The sequence below is a fragment of the Macaca thibetana genome, chromosome 2 (assembly GCF_024542745.1).
Source record: "Macaca thibetana thibetana isolate TM-01 chromosome 2, ASM2454274v1, whole genome shotgun sequence".
NCBI classification, from domain to species: domain Eukaryota; kingdom Metazoa; phylum Chordata; class Mammalia; order Primates; family Cercopithecidae; genus Macaca; species Macaca thibetana.
Genome location: NC_065579.1, coordinates 176,903,251 through 176,926,052, shown reverse-complemented (window position 1 = coordinate 176,926,052; position 22,802 = coordinate 176,903,251). Strand labels below are relative to the sequence as shown.

The following is a 22,802-nucleotide window of genomic DNA, read 5'->3' as shown; positions in this document are numbered from 1 at the left end:
ATGGATGTAGATTAAAGATAAAATGAATAGTGAAGATACAAAGGATGAAATGACTTTTAGAGTTTAAAATTTTGTATATATATAGAGAGAGCTGACAACTTATATTTTCAGTGCAATATTAATGCCTGGGGATATGCTTTTTCATCTCTACCTATTTACTTATTTTTCTGTAGTTAATTCTACAGTCTCACTGATACGTAAAAGCATTTACCTAAGCATCTTTAAATGGTTCAATGTGTTCTTTTAATCTTGTCCTTGACCCAGATTAGCATACAACTATTTTTCTCTCATTTGTAAACTAAGAAATATGAATACATTTGTTTTCTGTTAATAAACCATACTACTACATTCTTGGCAGTCATTAAATTAACAAAGGTAGTAACTTAAGAACTGATTAAATATAGCTTAATAGGCAATCGTCTTTCATGACTTGGTATCTTCAGATATTTCGGTGAAATTTTTATTATTCTTAAGATTTTAAAAAGTACCTCTGCAAACTATCACTAGCTATTGACTTAATTGGTAAACAGTCACTCTTCAGCTCATATGAAAAATCCCGCTGTTTGTTTATGGGTTTAACATATTTTTATGATTATAAATGTGAAACATAAATCTCTACCGGTTGATGCAACAACTGAAATATGGCCCTTCAGCTTGTTCTTCTTCTGTGTCAGCCTTTATTTAAGTGTGTTCTGCAGAATGCTAGTATTCCTCTAGATGCTCCTTGGAAAAATAAGATTCTATGAACAAATTTTTGGGAAATGTTGGATTCAACAAAGTGAAGCAAATAGGGTTAATTTTGTTTCAGCATCAGTCCACCAAGAATCTTATTTGAGCAACAAACTGATTTTTGTGTGATATTTCGTGGGACTAGAAGTATTGCATAGGACATATTTTGAGAAACACAGTTATGTTTAAAAACAATTTACATTAACAACTTAAATGAAATAAAACAAAACAAAAATCATAGCACACCTGGCCTCTGCTACTCTAAGGGGAAAATTGGGACCTACCGGGACAGATGTTTTTCTGGTAAGGGAGCGACAGCCTTGCTATAAGCATCTCATGAGTTTTACTGGTAGAACACTGTTCCTTTATTCTTTAAAATTATAAAGTAGAAATTCAAATTAAAGCAAAAGAAAAGTGTTTCCTAGTTAAAAAAACTAGTGGAAAAATTGTACAATTTAGGTAGTTTATTATATGATGGACTTGAAAAACAGCTAGTTTCCAATGAGAATAATTGCCTTTTTCTTATGAAGTTAGTCTGGAGGGTGAGGACTGGAGATTGCTTTCTTTCTATGTGAATTACTTGTTTCTTTTAAAAAAATAAAATCTACATAAATAAATACCTGAGAGTTTTCAATACAGATGTCTCCAAAAGTGTTATTGCTGCCACGTTGTTTTTTAAATGTGTCACATAATGTTTGTATAATTTATAAATGATAACAAAGCAATCAGGCCACATTCATAAAAGCCCAGTGACACGTAATTTAGTTGAATCTGAGGATTAGAATTAATTGTCTCTCTTTGTTCCAAGTTCTAAATCTTAGTAAATGATTCACTGCATATCATTACAGCTTAATATTTGCATGAAATCACAGTTTAGCTGGCATAATTTAACAGCAATTAAAAAGCTATTTAATCATCATGCAAATTGGTATGAGGACCCTTGAGTAAGAAGGGTGTCAGCCTTCTTTTTTTTTTTTTTTTTTTTAAGTATCTCCAGGCGGACAGTTATATACTTGTAGACACCCATAACATAATTGATAACATTCTTCCTAGAATGAAAATATAAGTGAATAATAATTCATGTTTTCCATTATAAATAAAAGACCAACAACATGAATATGTCATTCTGTAAGAAAACATTATTATGATAATGAATCTTTGTCTCTTAGACATAAGTCTAGGTTGGAGGTAAAAAGTTACATTTATCCCTGTTCTCTAGTGTATAATCCCCTTCATGTTTGCCTTTCTGAAGGTAGACATTTCTGTAAACCCTATGGAACATGAAATGGCATAAAGCAAGGCACCCAGCAACCTTTCAGAAAAATGATTCATTGCATTTCTAGGTGATATACCTATAGGTAGCTGAGGTCCCTTCCTATGGTACATAGAAAACTATCCAGACTTGTTCCAATGAGCCTAGCAGTCTTGCACTAGCTAGCCTCTTCCTGTTCCTTAAAACTTACTTCATGCATTCTCCCTCTGCAGTCTAGCCACAGTGACTTTCTGCCAGTTCCATGGTTATTTCAAGATCTTTCTGAACAAGAATGGCATACTTTCTATTCCTAATATTTTTCTCACCCCTCTGCATATTCTCCTCACTACCTCCATGAGGCTTTCTCAGAATGTTACCTAAAACAGGGATTCCCCTGATTGCTTTTATTTCAGCACCTGTCCTTCTAATTTTTGTAATTGCACACATTATGATTTGAATTTTAGTCATTTGTTTACATATATCTAGTCACTCCACTAAAATGTAAATAACAAGAAAGAAGGAATAATATCTACCATGTCTTATCTCTGTAAGCCCAAGATCTAGTACAGTATCTGCCACATAGTAGACACTAAATAAAATATTTAATGAATGAATGGCCGTAGCTTGAAATCCAAAAGGAGCCTATATCAAAACTTGAATTTATTTCTCAGAGGGAATGTTAGGGAGACATTCCTTTCCACTCTCTAAGTAGATTTTCTTGGTAACAGAAATTAGAGAATTGGTTTAGATTTTTTAAAAATGAAGCCCTCAAAAATATGGCATGAATGTTGTTTCCCCAGTCATTTATACAATATATTATTTTTCTAAATATCTGTCATAAGTATAGCCTCTCACAGCATATGGATTCTGTGGTTTTTCATATATAGTACTTAGCACAGTGTCTGGCACCTAGAAGACATTATAAAACTGAGGCTCGAAGGACTCAGATAAGTATATAGGATTATTCACACAATTTTAAGGAAAGGCTGGAACAATTAAAGGCTATCAAGCACTCTATGCTGTGTGATCTTTGTGGTAAATAATAAGAAGATGCTCATCCCCTCCTTAGGACTGACTTGGTTTTCTAGGTCGTTATGACAAATAGGAGAATGTTGTGGGTCTCTTTTAGGGCCACGCTTAGTTTAAAGGACACACTTACTTGTGTTTAGTAAACTTAATCTAAATGAAAGTCTTGCCATTATTTCTTGTCCATGACCCCTTTTTATCCCTTTCATATAATGCTTTTATCCCATCAAATTGACAAGGACTTAATAAAAGGTTTTTTGTTGCCTTCAATTTTCATTTCTTTTTCCCTTTTTCCAAATCATCTGTTCACCCTAATTTTATGTTCATTTAATCTCAACCTTTGGAAAATGGATTTTTAGTGATTTTCAGAAGCGATGAATGGGGATTTTATCTACATACCAGTTATAGAATGAAGACTGAAAAACTTACCACAATGTGTTTTGTATCTGTATATTACTATTTTTTCAAAATTAAAAAATGGTAATATAACTAATAAAATGTAATTAAAGCTATCACATAATTTAAAATAATTTTATTATATATTTTCAGTCAAGTTTAAAAAGGATAATTACCATATGTCTTACAGATATCCTGATTTTTATATTAAATATTGAAATTCATGCTCCAAAAATTTAGGATATAGATCTTCACTCCTCAAGACTCCTTCCTTACTAGAACCAATGAGCTGTTTTAACCATGTGATCATTATAGATCCCATTAGAAAAAGAGTTCAAACTAACATAAAAGAGAAACAAGTGTTTGTTGATGAAGTTTTCATTTTAGCACCATAATTCATTGTCCTATACATGTACATTTGTTTTTTAATTGCTTTTCTCTAGGGCCACCTTCAGCTCCTAGGAATGTGGTTTTTAACATCAATGAAACAGCCCTTATTTTGGAATGGAGCCCACCAAGTGACACAGGAGGGAGAAAAGATCTCACATACAGTGTAATCTGTAAGAAATGTGGCTTAGACACCAGCCAGTGTGAGGACTGTGGTGGAGGACTCCGCTTCATCCCAAGACATACAGGCCTGATCAACAATTCCGTGATAGTACTTGACTTTGTGTCTCACGTGAATTACACCTTTGAAATAGAAGCAATGAATGGAGTTTCTGAGTTGAGTTTTTCTCCCAAGCCATTCACAGCTATTACAGTGACCACGGATCAAGATGGTAAGTCCCACTGCTGTTCTCTCAAAACAGACCCATAATTTCTTTTGATGCATAATATCCCTCATGGGCCTATATTTACTGCAGGTGCAATGAAGTCATATACATTATACACTGCAGAGGTAACGCACTGGTTGTTGTTCTTGTTCTTTCCTAAAATTCAGAAAGATATTTTTATGTTACTTCTCAGTAGTATGAATAATAAGATGAAATACTTCCCTCAATGTTTATGTACGCATGTATTTTTTATAATCATATAACAATATATCTTAATGAGTAAGTCCATATTACTTACCAATAGAAGTCAGAAATCAATAAAATGTTATTAAGTGAATTGAATTTCAATTGCCCCACTTATGCTGCCATCCTTTTTTCATGTCAAATAAAGCAAATAGTAAGAATTTTTTAAATTATAATTCATGTCTATATTATGAAAGCATTCCAGCCAGTATATTTGTGATCCACTCTAAGTAGCAGACAAATTTAGAAATGTGTTCAAATGTCATCATCTATGGGGGTTTGTGAAAAGTAGTTAAACTGTTCAGAACTCTGATGAATTCAGCTAAATGTTCTCTTTATAACATCATAGATGTTTACTATAATATAGTCAGGTGCAAACACTCCTATTATTTTTACAAGTATATGCTCTCTTTAATTCCTTCATAACATCATTATATTGCATACCAGGAAACAGGAAAAGCTTCAGAGATTTTTATAAACTCCTTTTGAGAAGTGTTCATAAATTATATGGGCACACAAGTTATTGCCTTATGGTAGAAAATATTGTAAATGAACATGTATATGAGAAAAATTTATAAAGATAAAACTATTCTTATACACTGCATTTGTTTGCTAAGGTAGCCATAACAAATAAGACAGGCTGTGTGGCTTAAGCAACAGACAATTTATTTTCTCGTAGCTTTGCAGGCTAGAAGAATCAAGTTGTCAGCATTGTTGATTTCATTCTGAGGCCTGTGTCCTTGGTTTGTAGGTAGCCATCTTTTCCCTTGTTTTCACAAGGTCAGGTCTGTCCTCGTTATCTCTAATCTCCTAATCGTCTCTTCTTATAAGGACATTAGTCATATTGAATTAGGACCCACTCATATGATCTCATTTTACCTTAATTACTCTTTAAAGACCCCATTTCTAAATGCAATCTCATTCTGAGGTCCTAGGTGTTGTGACTTCAACATATGAATATGTAGAAAGACAATTCAGCATAATATACACAAAGGCAGCATGTGGTGATATTTAAAATAAAATACATTGATTTGAATGTGTTGGAATAATACTCAGCAATAAAAATGAACAAAGTATTGATACACACAACTTGAATAAACCTCAATGGCACTATGCAGAGTGAAAAGCCTATTTCAAAAGGATGCATTCTGTATGATTCCACTCATATAATATTCTTGATATAATGTAATTATAGATATGGAAAACAGGTTAGTGGTTGTCAGGGCTTAGAGATTTGTAGGAGGGCAGTGTGGCTAAGAAGTGGTAGATGGAGGGAGGACTGTGATGATAGTTGTATATCTTGATTATGGTGATAGTTACCTGACGCTACATATGTGATAAATTGACATGTATATGATAAATGTCATGTGCACACACACACACACACACACAGACACACACACACAAGTCTTGTGGATTGGACCAATGTCAATTTCCTAGTGTTCCCAGATATTATACATAAATTCACTTTGCTGATAATCTTCAGAAATGCCTCTAATAAATAAAGCAAAGCCATATAATATTGTACTTTGTATTTACTATGTAATTTTCCTCTTCATTTAGCAAATAGCTCCACATCATAGAATTTGCTTTATGGTTATTCAAAATAGAATTCCTGTTCTCTTTTGTTTTCCTCTTTCCTTTCATATCAACAAAATCTTGTCAAATATACCTTCAACATAAAATAGATGAGAGTTTTCTGTTCCTCTCTGCTTTAGCAGATGATTTCTAAGGTTTTTATTGCTGCAGCCTTATCAAAAAATACAATCTAGTACAACAATTTTTAGCTATAGGGAAAAAAATTTAATTTCTGGACAAAACCAATATGTCACTTTAAATGAAGTAAATATGCTTACATAATTTCATACATACAGCAGCCTTTCATTCTAGGATTACAAAAGAGTATATTTAGTTCACATCTCTGCTTATCAAAAGGATAAAATATAAGTCGTGTTTCACTTTTAAAATGGGATAGTTCATTAAAAGTGTGTTGCTTATGGAAAAAAGATACATATCAAACATAAAATAAGAGATGGTACACATATATTGAAACTATATATTCTAGAAGGATAATATCATTAAGCAATTTGTTCCAATAATTTATCTTTGTTGAATATTAAGAAAAGATTATTGTTAATTTAATTTGATTTTGTTTTACATATAAATATTAAAATAATCAAAGTATATTTCTATTTTATTTGAAAGTACATAAAGGTCCTAAACCAACCAAAATATTGTCACATATATACTAATAAAATATTATGACCAGACTTAAATATTAGCATCTGCTTCCATGTCATAATTTTGAGAGATACCAAGAAGGCCCCTTCTTCTTGTGCCTGAAATTCTGAAGTTAGAGAATCACATCTGTGACAGTGCAGATACTCCAGGTAAGGGTAGTGTTATGAACCAATTCAATCTGTGGATCTATCAGATATCCTTTCCATATCCAAAGGAGTCAGAGTGTAGTGTTGAATTTAAAAAGAATTTATAGAAACTTAATGTTTCAGAACAAACTTCAAACTGATGCCATTTTGTTCCAGATTTAAATGAAATAATTGTATTGCTTCAAATACAGGAAATAATTTGCCATCACTCCACTTGGAGTATCTTTGGGAATTCTCTTTTAACTGATTTAAGAGTCAATTGCCGGGCGCGGTGGCTCAAGCCTGTAATCCCAGCACTTTGGGAGGCCGAGACGGGCGGATCACGAGGTCAGGAGATCGAGACCATCCTGGCTAACATGGTGAAACCCCGTCTCTACTAAAAAATACAAAAAAAAACTAGCCGGGCGAGGTGGCGGGCGCCTGTAGTCCCAGCTACTCGGGAGGCTGAGGCAGGAGAATGGCGTAAACCCGGGAGGCGGAGCTTGCAGTGAGCTGAGATCCGGCCACTGCACTCCAGCCTGGGAGACAGAGCGAAACTCCGCCTCAAAAAAAAAAAAAAAAAAAAAAAAAAAAAAAGAGTCAATTGCAAAGATTATCTGATAACACATTACAATTTCATTGGACTGAGAGGACAAGAGTAAAATAGTTTACCTTCTCTATAGGTTACATATTGTTTTTATACAAAAACGCAAAAGTGATAAGTGTTATTCATAAACTTTCAATTTATTTAACATATTTTTAGTGTATTCCTTGTGTATGATAGTGAGCCCTTACGTACTTTAAAGTCTGGTGGGAGGCAGTTAATAAGCAGGTAATTTCACAAATATGTAGTTAGTACTCTAGTAGGTACTGCTAAGGAGAAGCCTAGGGTGCTCTGAAAGCATATATTCTCCAAATCTGGAGGATAAGTTGGGGGGAGCCATCTTACTGAGGAAGTAACGTTTAAATTAAGTTCTGTTCTGAGGGATGAATAGAAAGTGATTAAATAAAATGAGGCTGGAATAAGGGAAATAATTCTGAGTAGAAGGAACCAAGCAAAAGTTGGATAATGGAGGAATTAGAGGCTGATCATATATAAGATAGTGTATCATAGAAGTACAGCAGGATTTGGGGAAGGAGCTAAAGAGTTCATCTAAAATTTGGAAAAATTAATGGGTATCTGCAAATAGCTGAAACAAGTTAAAGAATCAGCCACCTGTCAGAAGATGCTGGAATCTTTCCAGGGCCACAAATAGGGAAAAGAAGTCAGACTAATAACATTGCTCTTGAGGTCATACTTACATGAGTATGGAAAAAATATTAGAGACCAAAAAATATAGACAGTTATATTAATTATTTCATCCTCCTCTTACGTGTGCATATTGTGGAACATGAAGATAGAGATGAAATAAATTGGCCTTGGTTTGCCTTTTCTATCATGTAGTTGACTATATATATTTTTTTCTCATATTTAAGAAATACTAAGAAAACCACATTAAACAAATCTGGCTTAATTGTTTGCTCTGTTTATAATTAAACAAATGTAAAAAAAAGTTTGAAATCACTTAGAACCACTTAGATGTAGTTAGGAGAAACATTCCTTGATTATTCTAAGTCTAGTTTGCTAAATAAGATTATAGAGTTAAAACTATGACTTTCATAATAAGGAATCTTTGCAATACATCTTAATTAACTGACTTCTGCAATTCCTAAGATCTGTATTTGCAACCTTCTGTTTTCATAGCTTATGTAAATGGTCTTGAAAGGTGTTTCATTTAGAGAGCAAAACAAGAAAGCAACATGCAGAAGACATTTGATTTTAATCTTCAGTGGATGATAGGAAAACGAAGGTGTGTAGTTCAGTAAAAAGTAATTATTCAGGTTTTAGACAGTAGAGGAAAACGTTAATCATGGATAGTCAACCCGAAACAAATTGTGTTTGTAGATATCCTGACATGTGCAAAAACCTTTAGGGACCATGTTCAAAGTGAAAGACATGGTAAATTACAAACCAATTCTGCTGATATTTGCTAAAGGGTCTTTAAAGCAATTATTGTCAGAACCAAGTTGTCCAATTTATTGGCATCTTAAAAAATACACTCAGCACTCCTATCTCTGCCCTTGAGCGACCATTCTATATAGGCCTGCCTTAGGCTTACACTGTGATTGCAGATTTCATGTATATGCTGTAGCAGGAATAACTAATTAAACCGACACTGAAAATATGTTTAAATCAACAGAAGTCTCTATATATGTACAAATTTGAGATGTCTATTTGGTTTACAGTTCACTGGATTTTGGAAATACAGTCTATCTCAAATGGCAAACTTTCACATGTTGCTGGAGTAAGTAATTAGGGATAGTGTAAACATTCTTCATCTTTATATTTGCATTTTAACGTATTTTATCTTTGAACGTCTCTCACAGTCCTCACTGTGTTTTCAAAAATGCTCACAGCAAATATTCTTTTAAAAACCTATGCAATTCTATCCAAAGTAAAAATAAAAAAAGTGTGAAAGTTTTAAATGCTTGCTTACTAAAAATACATGAAATACAAGCCAGAGGCATGATAAGTTTTATTTTGTTTATTAAAACAAAATAAAAGGCAATAACCTGACTTTAACTAAGAAATATGCTGTATTATTTGTATTTTTCCAAATTTCTTATACATAGGCAAATTATATATTCAAAACCTAGACATATTGAAGTATAAAATATTTCTATCTTCAACAAAAGTGTTGCTCCCCTGAAAAGTGCACTGAATGTTTTATTTATGGAAGAAATGTCAAACTAGCTAATTTTACTAAATCATGACTAGTAATGATTACATAATGATTATGGTGCAGCCAAATATTAAACTATAATCTAGGTGATTGTAAACTTTGTTTACACTCCTAAGAAACACCAAATTATTTCCAAGTCTAGCATCTTTTTGTGGTGTGCATCTTTTGAGTAATTGAATACTATAGAAAAGTGCCTCAGACTTTAGAAATTAGTTTTTTGAGAGTTGGTTAGCAACTCTGCTCCAATCAGCAGCTGTAGAAATTGAACGACTGTTCTCAGATAGTTGTGTAAAACACTACAGTGTCACTGTCTCACTGGACAATAATCATACATTTTTTAAATAATTTGCCTTTCCAACCAATATATAAGCTTCCTGAGGGCATGGATGATGTATTATTCACTAAGAACATCCTCAATTTACATTGCCTAAAACAATAAATCTCTACTGACTGCATTAATAGAGATTGAAGATGGTGTGAGTTAATTTTTCATTTGCTTAATTCATTAAAACATATTTATTGACTGTTTAGTGTCTGCCAGGAACTGTTCTGTGTTCTAGGAATATAGCAATAAAGAGAAAAATAATTAACAGTGTTCCTGCTTTTACAGACACTATACTTTAGTGTTAAGAAGTGATAGGTCCCACGAGGAAGAACTAAACAGAGTAAGTAATTTGAAAATAATGGTTAGCTTTATGCAAGGAAACCAAAAACACCTCTCTAACTTGACACTTGAGCAGATCATGAATTGAAGAGAAACTCTTGTAACTATATAAAAGAAGACTACCACAGGCAATGGATATAAAAAGGGCAAAGCCTTAAATTCAAGCAGGAATATGTCTGGAAAGTAACAAGAAAGTATTATGGCATGTTTATTCTTTAGCATATACTAAATTTCGTGTTCACTACATTCTCTGATTGTGTATCTACAACATATTCAACAAAGAATTTTAATCAACACTAAACCATCCTTTAATAGCAACTTTTCTCCGTGATCATACATTGCTAAAGAAATGTGTTTGATCCTAAACTTGATTTCGAGCAGTTGGCTTTTAGAGTCGTCAGCTGTTTTCTCTGAGGAATTCTCATTTGCACATTTTGCGGAAAAGGTGACTAAGTATTTTCTTTAGCATAAAATAACAAGACCTTATTGCTGTATTGGTGCCTCTACTACTATATTAACAGTTTTAATGGCATTTATCTGTACAAATTGAAAAACATTCATAGAGATTCTTTAGTAAAATGTTTTAAATCCTGTAAAATTAAACCAGATTAACAGATGTTTAACTAAATTGGAATTAAGTGTGTGCATAATCATGTTCTACATAATCTATAGCTATCATATGATATAAGGTTCTACTTTATGGTTAGGCAAATGTCTAGCAAACTGGCACATTTTCAATATAGTTCTTCGTTTGAAAATGGATGCCAATTTGATTTCATTAACTGAACTTTGCCTACAAAATAAATGAGGTGATTTGGATAACTGATTTATTATGTTTTTAGTATTTAACATTGGATTTTATTTGTGATTTTTTTTTTTTTTTTGACCGAGTCTCGCTTTGTCATACCCCAGGCTGGAGTGCAGTGGCATGATCTCGGCTCTCTGCAACCTCTGCCTCCTGGCTTCAGGCAATTCTCTGCCTCAGCCTCCCAAGTAGCTGGGATTGCAGGTGCCTGCCACCGCCCCCAGCTATTTTTTTTTTTTTTTTGTATATTTAGTAGAGACAGAGTTTCACCATGTTGGTCAGGCTGATCTTGAACTCCCAACCTCATGTTCCACCTGCCTCGGCCTCCCAAAGTACTGAGATTACAGGCATGAGCCACAGCACCTGGCCATTTGTGATATTTTCTAAAAGCCTCTTTGAAGTAAATATCCTTAAGGATTAAAACAGCATTAATGTGTAAGAATAAAACAAAATTATTTTCCAAGTGAACAGATTATTCTGATCATCATTTAAAATATGATATTTCTTCATACTTAAAAATATTTCAATTGCAAAGATTGAAAAACTAATTGCTGACCTTTTAACCAGACAGAAATTCCACAGACCATCATTAGATGAGTTTTTTTTCTTCCATGTATTCCTCTGCACTTTTCTATTTGGTTTAGATTCTAAAACAGTCAATCATCTACATAAATAATTTATGATGTCCAGTGAAAAATAAAAATGCAGGACCCTTTGTTCAAAAAGTAGGAAAAGGGAGTCATAAAAGGTACTGAAATACAATGCTCTTTCTTTCAGTGATTTATCTCTCTCAACCTGGCACAATGTTTTTTGTTTGCCATTTAATGTCCCTCTAAGTAAAGAAAAAGTAAAATTTCTAATTATTTGCATTAAAATTTACCATTCATCTTTATATTGCTCAATGACCATTTTAAGTGCAAATACAAGAACATTTAACATATGTGAAAACATCAAAATATACAAGTCTTTTTTCTGCAGTTGACCCCACATGCACCTCCTGTTCCCAAGTGTGTCTCAAGTAGTCCGGAACAGAAAAATATCAGCCAGACTCAGGAAGGTCGGGAAGTAAAAGAGAGGGTTCCTTAAAACATAGAGCCTGCCCAGAGAGCGCTCGCTCTGTACCAGGGGTACTTGAGCAGAAAGAATGATGACACTCCCAGGTTCCCAGGGCCCTGCTTCAGGACTGCAGCTGCCTTTGTAACCCACAATGGGAGACCACCGGTGGTCTTCAAATCTCCTCCTTGGTAGGTGAGAGACCTGCTTGCATTAAGACATGAAATCTGCAGAGCAGAAACAGCTACACACACACTCACATACACACACACACACACACACGCACACACACATGATGCTCCAGGGTTAGCAGATGCAACCTAGACCCTTTCCATGATGTCCAGATCCCTCACTGGGGAAAATGAACTGGCAACCCAGGAATGTGGTCCTCCCCACACTGAGGTCAATATATTCACCTAACCTAGGTGGACTATGACAGCAATCACAGGGCAGGGGTAGGGATTGGAAGACTGCATGGCTGAGAGTTGGGGAGTGTGCCAGGGAGAACACATCCTGTGGATATGCTAAAGTAGTGGGAGGCTGGACCTATATCCCAGAGCCTAGGCATCGTGCTCCCAGCACATGCTCCATTGCCCCATTTGTATTCACTTTAAAAATATGAGTATAAAGATAAAAATTATTTAGAATTTCAATGGCATTAGCTGAGCATTAAACCCTAAGAGAGCTGTGCATCTGTATGAGCCATGCGTTCGTGAAGCCAGCCTTGAAAACATTTTATAAAATGGTAATGTCATTGTTTTTCAAATTTACCTCTCGGCGTTACTCAGCAAACCAATATAATCAATGATTCTGACACACTAAATATTGAGCTATCTGTTATGTAGTGGGAAATAAAAGATGCATGTATGAGTGTTTGAGACATGATGCTTGCTATGGAGCCGCTAACAGTCTTTTATTCTTTAAGATTTGGAAGTGAAAGTTTAAGTGAAAAAAAAACTACATTAAATATATAATATCTGATTCAATATACATTTTCAAGAACTGACTACCTGAAATATTACTTAGTACACAAGCCCTTAAAATATGCATGAAGTAATAAATGATTAAATAGTGATATGACAGGCAGTGAATGTTGACATTTTACTTATTTTTATGAAAGAAAGCCTAGTTGTTTGACCACACATTTATTCTGTTAGGCAGTGAGCAAAGCTTTTACTAATGAAAGATTAAAAACAGAAAAAAAATTGAAAAAGAGTTCCATGATTTGACTAATGCTCTTCTAATTATTTTGACATTCTAATAGATCTAAGGGTGGATTTCAGTTATCAATAATTTTATGCTCTGCTATATATTGTTATACTTAGTCACTTTCAAGATGTGTTCTAAAATATAAAAGTGTTTTTCCCTTGAAATAATTATGATAGAAATTGAAATTATTTGTATTCATTCTTTTATATTGTAATTCAGCTTACATATTTCCTAAATAATCTTTTATTAAAGCAAGTAAATATTATTCCAAGGATGATAGATATATCTATAATATATAAATAGAAATGTGCTTTATGTTCTTTTTCATTTGTTTTTTTACAAAAAATATTTAATCTTCGGCTGACAGTAAATATCTTAAATATGTATTAGTTTTTACTCTATAATGCTCATATGAATGGATGCCCTCCTATTTTAACTTCCTGTTTCAAGGCTTCTTTATATAAATAGTGGATGTTTGGCCATTGTCTATCTACGAGTTGTTCAGATTATATTTTGACCTGTCTATTTAGTAGTTATGCCCTGTATTTAAAAATAAAAAATTTATTATTTTTTATAAACATAAATATGTTGATCATCTCTAGATAGGGATTACACAGATTCCTAGAAATTTGGAATAGGTTTCTCATTCTATTTTTATGAGAATAAATGTTTAATATACTGAGCAGTTTTGAATATTTAAAATCTTTATCTGCTGTTTTTCTTTAGCTGTTTTATAAAATGTGAGATACTTGTATTAAGAGGTAAACAAATGCTATTTGAAATGCAACTTAAATATGTATATATTTATGTGTTTTTCTTTTTTGTTTGTTTTTGAAGCAGAGTCTTGCCCTGTCGCCCAGGCTGGAGTGCAATGGCACGATCTCAGCTCACTGCAACCTCTGCCTCCTAGGTTCAAGCGATTCTCTTGCCTTAACCTCCCAAGTAGCTGGGACTATAGGTGCGTGCCACCACGCCAGGATAATTTTTTGTATTTTTAGTAGAGATGGGGTTTCACCATGTTAGCCATGATGGTCTCGATATCCTGGCCTCGTGATCCACATGCCTCAGCCTCCCAAAATGCTGGGATTACAGGCATGAGCCACTGCACCCGGCTTTAATTATATTTAAATTTAAACTATAAATGATCTGCAAAATTATTTCCTAAAATAAATTATTTTCCACTTTTTGAATTGTATTAACCAAATTTGTGCCAGCTTATGTTAGTTTTACACGTATATTATAAGGTAATGGTTTTCACATGCTTTAAATAACCTAAAGAGAATGTAGAGTTACTAGTCAGGAGGCAAGACGCACATATGCCCTTCTCAAATAAATATTATTTTTATCCTATTTCAAAGATCTCTAAGAAATATTTTTAATCCCCTTGTATCTTTCAACTGACTCTTTAAAGATGGTCTTCCCGAAATATCTCACCTAAAATCTTCTTGTAACTAGCAGAAATGTTAGTTTATTTAAGAGGAAAACAGAAAAAATAAATTGCACTTCAGGAGATAGAAGGTCACCATCCCCTGAATCGTCACTCTTCGTAGATAGGAAGACCATCAGTAGAACATTCTAGTTAGATCATTACTACTTATTTCCAATTTGCAAGTTTATCATCGCCAACCACCTTCTTTCACTGTTCTGCAATTCTGTATTTTTGGTAGAATGAAGAAGTGTCCTTCATGAATGTTCACAAATCTTTAAGGGGCCACAAAGGAGTGACAATATATCAGACTGAGAATTTTTCCAGAGATACATCTGGGATGTACATCTGGGATATGTGTATGTGTGTGTGTGTGTGTGTGTGTGTGTGTGTGTGTGTGTGTTTTCAAAATAACCTGAAAGCCTCTCAGTTATTCTCTCAACTGAGTGCTATGAAAACGTTAGTTTCCAGAAGAGAAGACTCATCTCCAAAATAAGAATGAGATTCACTTCTGTGAAGAAAGTCATTGGTAGCTTGATGGGGATGGCATTGAATCTATAAATTACCTTGGGCAGTATGGCCATTTTCACAATATTGATTCTTCTTATCCATGAGCATGGTATGTTCTTCCATTTGTTTGTGTCCTCTTTTATTTCACTGAGCAGTGGTTTTCTTCACAGAATTGGAAAAAAACTGCTTTAACGTTCATATGGAACCAAAAAAGAGCCCCCATTGACAAGACAATACTAAGTCAAAAGAACAAAGCTGGAGGCATCACGCTACCTGACTTCAAACTATACTATGAGGCTACAGTAACCAAAACAGCATGGTACTGGTACCAAAACAGAGATATAGACCAATGGAACAGAACAGAGTCCTCAGAAATAATACCACACATCTACAGCCATCTGATCTTTGACAAACACGAGAAAAACAAGAAGTGGGGAAAGGATTCCCTATTTAATAAATGGTGCTGGGAAAATTGGCTAGCCATAAGTAGAAAGCTGAAACTGGATCCTTTCCTTACTCCTTATACGAAAATTAATTCAAGATGGATTAGAGACTTAAATGTTAGACCTAATACCATAAAAACACTAGAAGAAAACCTAGGTAATACCATTCAGGACATAGGCATGGGCAAGGACTTCATGTCTAAAACACCAAAAACAATGGCAACAAAAGCCAAAATTGACAAATGGGATCTAATTAAACTAAAGAGCTTCTGCACAGCAAAAGAAACTACCATCAGAGTGAACAGGCAACCTACAGAATGGGAGAAAATTTTTGCAATCTACTCATCTGACAAAGGGCTAATATCCAGAACCTACAAAGAACTCAAACAAATTTACAAGAAAAAAACAACCCCATCAAAAAGTGGGCAAAGGATATGAACAGACATTTCTCAAAAGAAGACATGCATATAGCCAACAGACACATGAAAAAATGCTCATCATCACTGGCCATCAGAGAAATGCAAATCAAAACCACAATGAGATACCATCTCACACCAGTTAGAATGGCGATCATTAAAAAGTCAGGAAACAACAGGTGCTGGAGAGGATGTGGAGAAATAGGAACACTTTTACACTGTTGGTGGGATTGTAAACTAGTTCAACCATTATGGAAAACAGTATGGCGATTCCTCAAGGATCTAGAACTAGAAATACCATATGACCCAGGCATCCCATTACTGGGTATATACCCAAAGGAATATAAATCATGCTGCTATAAAGACACATGCACACGTATGTTTACTGTGGCACTATTCACAAAAGCAAAGACTTGGAATCAACCCAAATGTCCATCAGTGACAGACTGGATTAAGAAAATGTGGCACATATACACCATGGAATACTATGCAGCCATAAAAAAGGATGAGTTTGTGTCCTTTGTAGGGACATGGATGCAGCTGGAAACCATCATTCTCAGCAAACTATCACAAGAACAGAAAACCAAACATGCATGTTCTCACTCATAGGTGGGAATTGAACAATGAGATCACTTGGACTGGGGAAGGGGAACATCACACACTGGGGCCTATTAGGGGGAGGGGGGAGGGGGGAGGGATGGCACTGGGAGTTATACCTGATGTAAATGACGAGTTGATGGGTGCTGACGAGTTGATGGGTGCAGCACACCAACATGACACAGGTATACATATGTAACAAACCTGCACGTTGTGCACATGTACCCTAAAACTTAAAGTAAAATGATAAAAAATAATAATAATAAAATAATGAGATTCACAAAATTAAGGGGACTTCTTCAAAATCAGAGTGCTTTCACCGTGTTCATTCTGGCGGCAGTAATGTTTCTTCCAGGGAATATTCAGCAAAGGGAAAAAGAAAGCCACTATCACAAATAATGTGCAGGTCGTGGTGATGAATAAATTTTGAGTTTTATTTTTCTTTTATCATTCAAACCCTTAACATTTGCAACTCAAACCCTCAAAATAGGGATGTCTTTATTCCGTAAAATCTATGCCTTTTTAAACATTTATTTTTGTAAAATCCATAAAATGAAATCTATGCTAAAATACTACAGGGTGGTATAGCTTCTTTTGTATGTCTAAGCTAAACCTAATGCAGACATGCTAAAAACATATAACACATTTTGAAAGACTCAAATAATTAGCACTTTAAATATAGCATAAATAAAAATAAAGAGATTTTTTGCTTATGTCAAATTTTAACAGCATAAAGTGAAGATAAAGTCATAGCAGTTTATGTTAAAATCTCATTAGACACTATTGCCTTAAATTATTGAAGTAATAAAACTATAAAAGTAGATTCTCAGTAAATGACATGCCATATAATTTATCACTATTCTAAAAGTAGATATTAGATGTAGCCAAATTATGAAAACTCGTTTAGTTCTTTGTTAAATAAAATTTTAAAAATACATTTAATACAATGTAATTTTTGTCATCCATTTTCAAAATAAAAGAAGAATACATAATGATGGATGAAATGCAGAAAAATAATCAAATTGCATTAGGTTTCTGAAGACCTTATGATATGGTCTCTTTCCTCGTTTATGAAGATTTAAAGTTTTAATGACCCGTCAAATCAGAGAGCCTCATTCTTCTACTGCAGTCTAGAACTGAATGTCATTCTCTAAACTTTTCACAATGAATGTTTCATTGCTTTATTTCTCTATTAATTTTAACTTTATTCTGTATTTTCGTATTTTTTTTAATGTTCCCTCTCTGGTGTCTCACAGTTGGTCTCTGCCTTGAGCGGAAGGAATGAACTAATATATCTACCTTCATGTGACTTTTTACCCGATGATGGTTCATCGAGGTGTAAGAAATGCCACAGACAGAGTATGGGAAGAGTTATCCTTTATTTGACATAAATTTGGCCAATAGGGACCTGATTCTCAGGAAAAGTATAATTTTTAAGGTCAAAAGTGCAAAATCATTGTTGCCTATTTATTCAACAACTAGGAAGACTAATTATGTTTAGGATTTAAGCTAGCCAAACACTCAGATTGTACACTGTCTAAACTTAACACAGATATGGCAAACGAATGGTATTGCTGTACTGTATTTTGCACTAAAAAGCTTTATTTATTTTTAATATTCGTTTTTCAGTAACTAATCATTTTTCTCATGGTTGCATTTCTTCATTGAAATTTTACTTAGTTTTCTATTTAAAAGTTTTCTTAGGAGATGTGGTGGCAGGTTTCCATAATACTTGACAAAAATTCAGGGTGTTGTGTTTATATAGTGAAATGTCATTTGCTGCTAGGATAATGTAGTTGTTACATAAATATAAAATATAGTGCTGCTCCATTTGGATATGGAAACTTTTTAACATGGATTCTCATCCAGGCATGTCTCCTTAAAACGTGGGACGTATATTTAATCAAAATCAACTAGTGAATAATTAGCTTATATATCAGAAATTATTTGTGTTTCCTATGAGAGCGTAAAAAGTTTCTGATTAAAGAAACTGAAGAGATAGTCTTGAAATAAGTCCTTACCACACAAAGAGATTTAATATAGGATATATCTCAAAGTAATGAGAAAGTACATCAGTGAATAAAATTTGTTGAGGGAAAGCTATTATTTAGAATACTCCAAATCAAATCATTAACTAGGAAAATACCCTAAAACAAATTTTAAATGTTCAAACAGATATGGTAAAAATAAAATCTTAAGAAGAGGTGCATATAGGTGTGAATATAAATAATGATCAGAGAAGTTATAAAAAATTGCAAAGCAAAAAACACGTGGCTCTAATGGAAATTTCATACATCACAATTTATTATAAACAAAATGAAAATAAAGGGTAAGGTGGGGAAAACTTTTGTCATGAATAGACCATGGTAAAAATTGGCAAAAGACAGGAGTGATCAATTTTCAGAAAAAAGGCAATTGCCTAATATGCATTACAAAAAAACTTCACTCTTGCTGCAAATCAGAGAAATGCAAATTAAAACAGTAATGGTAGGCAATGTTCTTCTCATCAAATTGGACTCGTTGATTTTTCTTTGGAAAATGGCAATGCTCTGATTCCTTAGCTTATGATTTGGTCAAAATCTTCCTATCACTGTAGGAGTAACTATAAAACTACATGGTATTGTGTATCTAGCACTTTAAAATTATTATACTCTCTAAATCTACTACTAGGCATTGTCAGTTTTTAGGAAAGATAATACGGGTAGAAAAACTGCATGTGTATAGAAAAATGTATCATTTATAACAGGGAAGGGTATAAATATCCTAAATGACCTACAGTAAACAATAAATAAAATGTACTGTGTCTGTGAGATGGAATGACAAGTCTATGAGAATAATGTTTACAATATTGTGTAAAGTGTAGCAGGATTAGAAACCCTATATACACTGTTACCCCAGTTATGTGACAATTGATGTACATACATGGATACATGGTCATAAGGAAATGAATATTAAATTTATGAAGTGTTACCAATATTTTTCTCTGTGTGGTGTGTTTATGGTTGACTATTTCTGTAAAATTATTTGCAAAGTCCTTTATGATCTGATCTTGCTTATCCTTTCATAACTCCTTATATTTACCCTATCACAGTGCGTAACTGTACTCTGCATTTCAATTGCATGTCAATATTTTCTACTGGACAGTCAACAAATGTTAGTATCTCCATGGTCTACCATAGCACCTGTCACATAAAATCTGTGCATTAAATATTTGCTAAATAAATTTGTGATTGTGTGTGAGTATATATACATACATACATATACACACAGACACACACACACACAGAATGTCTATTATACTCACAGTGGAACTTTTAAAAATTTCAATGTTTTGATACTTTTGCCCCTTGGTGGTAAAGTGCTCACTCAGGACACCAACAATAAGCATTCTGTTTATAGATTCAACATCCTGGAACAGACTTACAGAAGGTATTGTGTTCAGTTGTACAAACCTAAGCATGAACGCCCAGAAAATATACAAGAAAGATTATTTTCTGTCTGCTTTTATGAATCTCTCAGGCCCCAAATTTTATATCCTGTTTACATAGTTTAGTCTGCTATTTACCATCTGCATACTCGTGAATTTATAACTCATAATCACATTATTTTTTTCCTGTTGAAATGACCAGTAGTGTAGTCATGTATAGAGGTGGGAAACAGCTGGTCAAAATCTGATCAACTCTGTGTTCTGGTCCCTAAACTGTTACTATCCAGCTGTGTAAATTCAGTGAAGTTATTTAATCTCTCCGGACCTCAGATTCTGCATCTACAAAATAAGTATCTTGCATGAGATAACATGATGAGCAAGCAAATAGTAACTGTGTAGTCTCTTCATATTTGCAGTCAACATTCTACATCATTCTAAAGACTTTATCTAAACAGAAATAAGAAAATGAATGTTTATAAATATGCAAGAACTTTTCCACACCTCCACTAAAAGGACACCTCTCTTAAAAATCCTATTTTAACTTTTCATACATACAGGTCCTGCTGGAGGCTCGACATTGTAATATTTTGAGGTATTCTTGAAATTTTGCTATAGTGACTTAAAGTTGTGCTGTTGTTTTTAGAAGGTAAACAAGTATCTCAGTAATGTTTCCTCCCATATTAAAGTCTGTATCCTTTTACTCAGAAGAAAATAAAAATCCTTATAGTTTTTGAAAAATAAAAAATACACTACATTTAAAACCTCGCTATATCTGGTTCAAGTTGGCATTTGAAAAAAAAACTATGTGAATAGAAATAATTTTAATTCTTGAGGCATAACAATAAGAATATCTTCTCTGCATTTCTTTTTTTTTTTTTTACAATCCACTCTGTCACTTTCAACCTTATCATTTTTTTGTTTGTTTACCATTTTTTTTATCACAAATGTATTTCTCAAGATTGTGCCTAAGCAAGTTTCTTCAAAATGATTTAGGTGTATTCCTCATTTCATCACTTAATTCGACGATGCAATACTTTCCAAATAGAATTTTGTCTTTTGACAATATAATGTAAGCTCCATGAGAGATGGATTTTTCTCAATGTATTTTATTGTGTTGCTCACTCTATTCCTGGAGCTTCGAATAGTATGACATATAAAGTTGACGCTCAGCAAATGTTTGTTTAATAAACTGAGGAGCAAGCAATTATTAAGCCATAATGCATGAGTACTCTGTGCTGTCATACAGTGGAAGTAAGAAAGGAAGAGGTGGTGTTTTCCAATTCAAATGCTTTACTTACTCTAATTGAGAAGACAAGGTTAGCAGACCAAAAATGCTAGTGAAAAAAAAAGTATACTTTTTTTTTTTTTTTTTTTTGGAGACAGGGTCTCCCTCTGTTGCCCAGACTGGAGTGCAGTGGCACAATCTCAGCTCACTGCAACCTCTGCCTCCTGGATTCAAGCGATTCTTCCACCTCAGCCTCCTCAGTAGCTGGGATTACAGGCACATGCCACCACACCTGGCTAATTTTTGTATTTTCAGTAGAGACAGGGTTTCACCAAATTTGTCAGGCTGGTCTGGAACTCCCAACCTCAGGTTATCCGCCCACCTCAGCCTCCCAAAGTGCTGGGATTACAGGTGTGAGCCACCGCGCCCAGCCAGAAAGTATATCTTAAGTAACGTGTTAAATTATAAGATACAAATTGTAAATGCTTTACTTTAGAGGAGGAAAGAAAAGCGTAACTAAGCTGGAACAATTCTTGGAGGAGCTTTACCCTAAAGGAAGAATAGCATTTGGGTTGCCCTAACAGAGTGTGGAGACTTGGGATCATAAAGTCAGACAGGAAGAACAAATTTTCACAAGTTGTTTCTGTCAGGGTTATAGAAAAGTCAAATTCTTCATGTCCATATCTGAAGAAGCCTTCACTAAGTCAAGATTTACACCACAGTCAGACTTTGATAAGAAAGTTATAGAATCATGCTCATTCACTTTAGGAGACAATCTGCCCACAGAATTATAAGCTAGGTCTAGTAGCAATGTTATATTCTGCTTCCTTGAATATGAGCAATGTTGGATAGAGTTTTGAATATCAAAGGTGAGATTTCCCAGTAGGATAAGCTTGCTTTTGGGGATTGTTCTTTTAAGGAAGACTTAGCAAAAATAGTTTTCATCTGGGAGCAAATTTACATGGCACTGTTACAAGATGCACAGTTTTGATCTTGATTTATAAATAGCCATTAGGGTAGAATACTGGTTGTCTTCCCACAGCAACATCTCTGAGCATGAAGCACTTTTTGGTCAAGCCCCTAGGATTTATCTGCAGGGCATTCAGTTATAAAACCGTTTTTCATTGATCTCAGCTGTTGAGAACTTAACTGTAGCTTATTTTCACTTTGATTTTGAAATCCATAAATGCCATTCACAGCATTTAAGAACTAAAATCATTGGCACAGGAATTTAAATGAAGAGTGATAAATCAAGGCTGCCAGTGGCTACTGCCTCAGCCAGATGCAAACACCACAATCACAGTGTTTAATAGCTTTGCACGCCTAATTTCAAATTAAGTGTGACAAATTAGGCAGGAAGTTAATTACTATCTTGAAACAAATAGTCTAATGTTGATTGGGAAGGGCATCATAAAGCTGTGTTTTACCTAAACAGGATACCCAGAGGAAATATTAGAAA

General features: G+C 34.0%; 1 protein-coding gene across 3 annotated transcripts in view; it reads left to right on the top strand.

The window, feature by feature from the left end:
* Positions 1-22,802, top strand: part of EPHA6 (EPH receptor A6) — a 932,172-nt gene that overhangs the window by 423,265 nt on the left and 486,105 nt on the right. For all 3 annotated transcript variants that reach the window (XM_050778969.1, XM_050778968.1, XM_050778970.1), the window contains one exon: positions 3,847-4,182. In XM_050778969.1, coding sequence (XP_050634926.1) covers positions 3,847-4,182 — 336 coding nt within the window. The remainder of the gene's footprint in view (positions 1-3,846; positions 4,183-22,802) is intronic.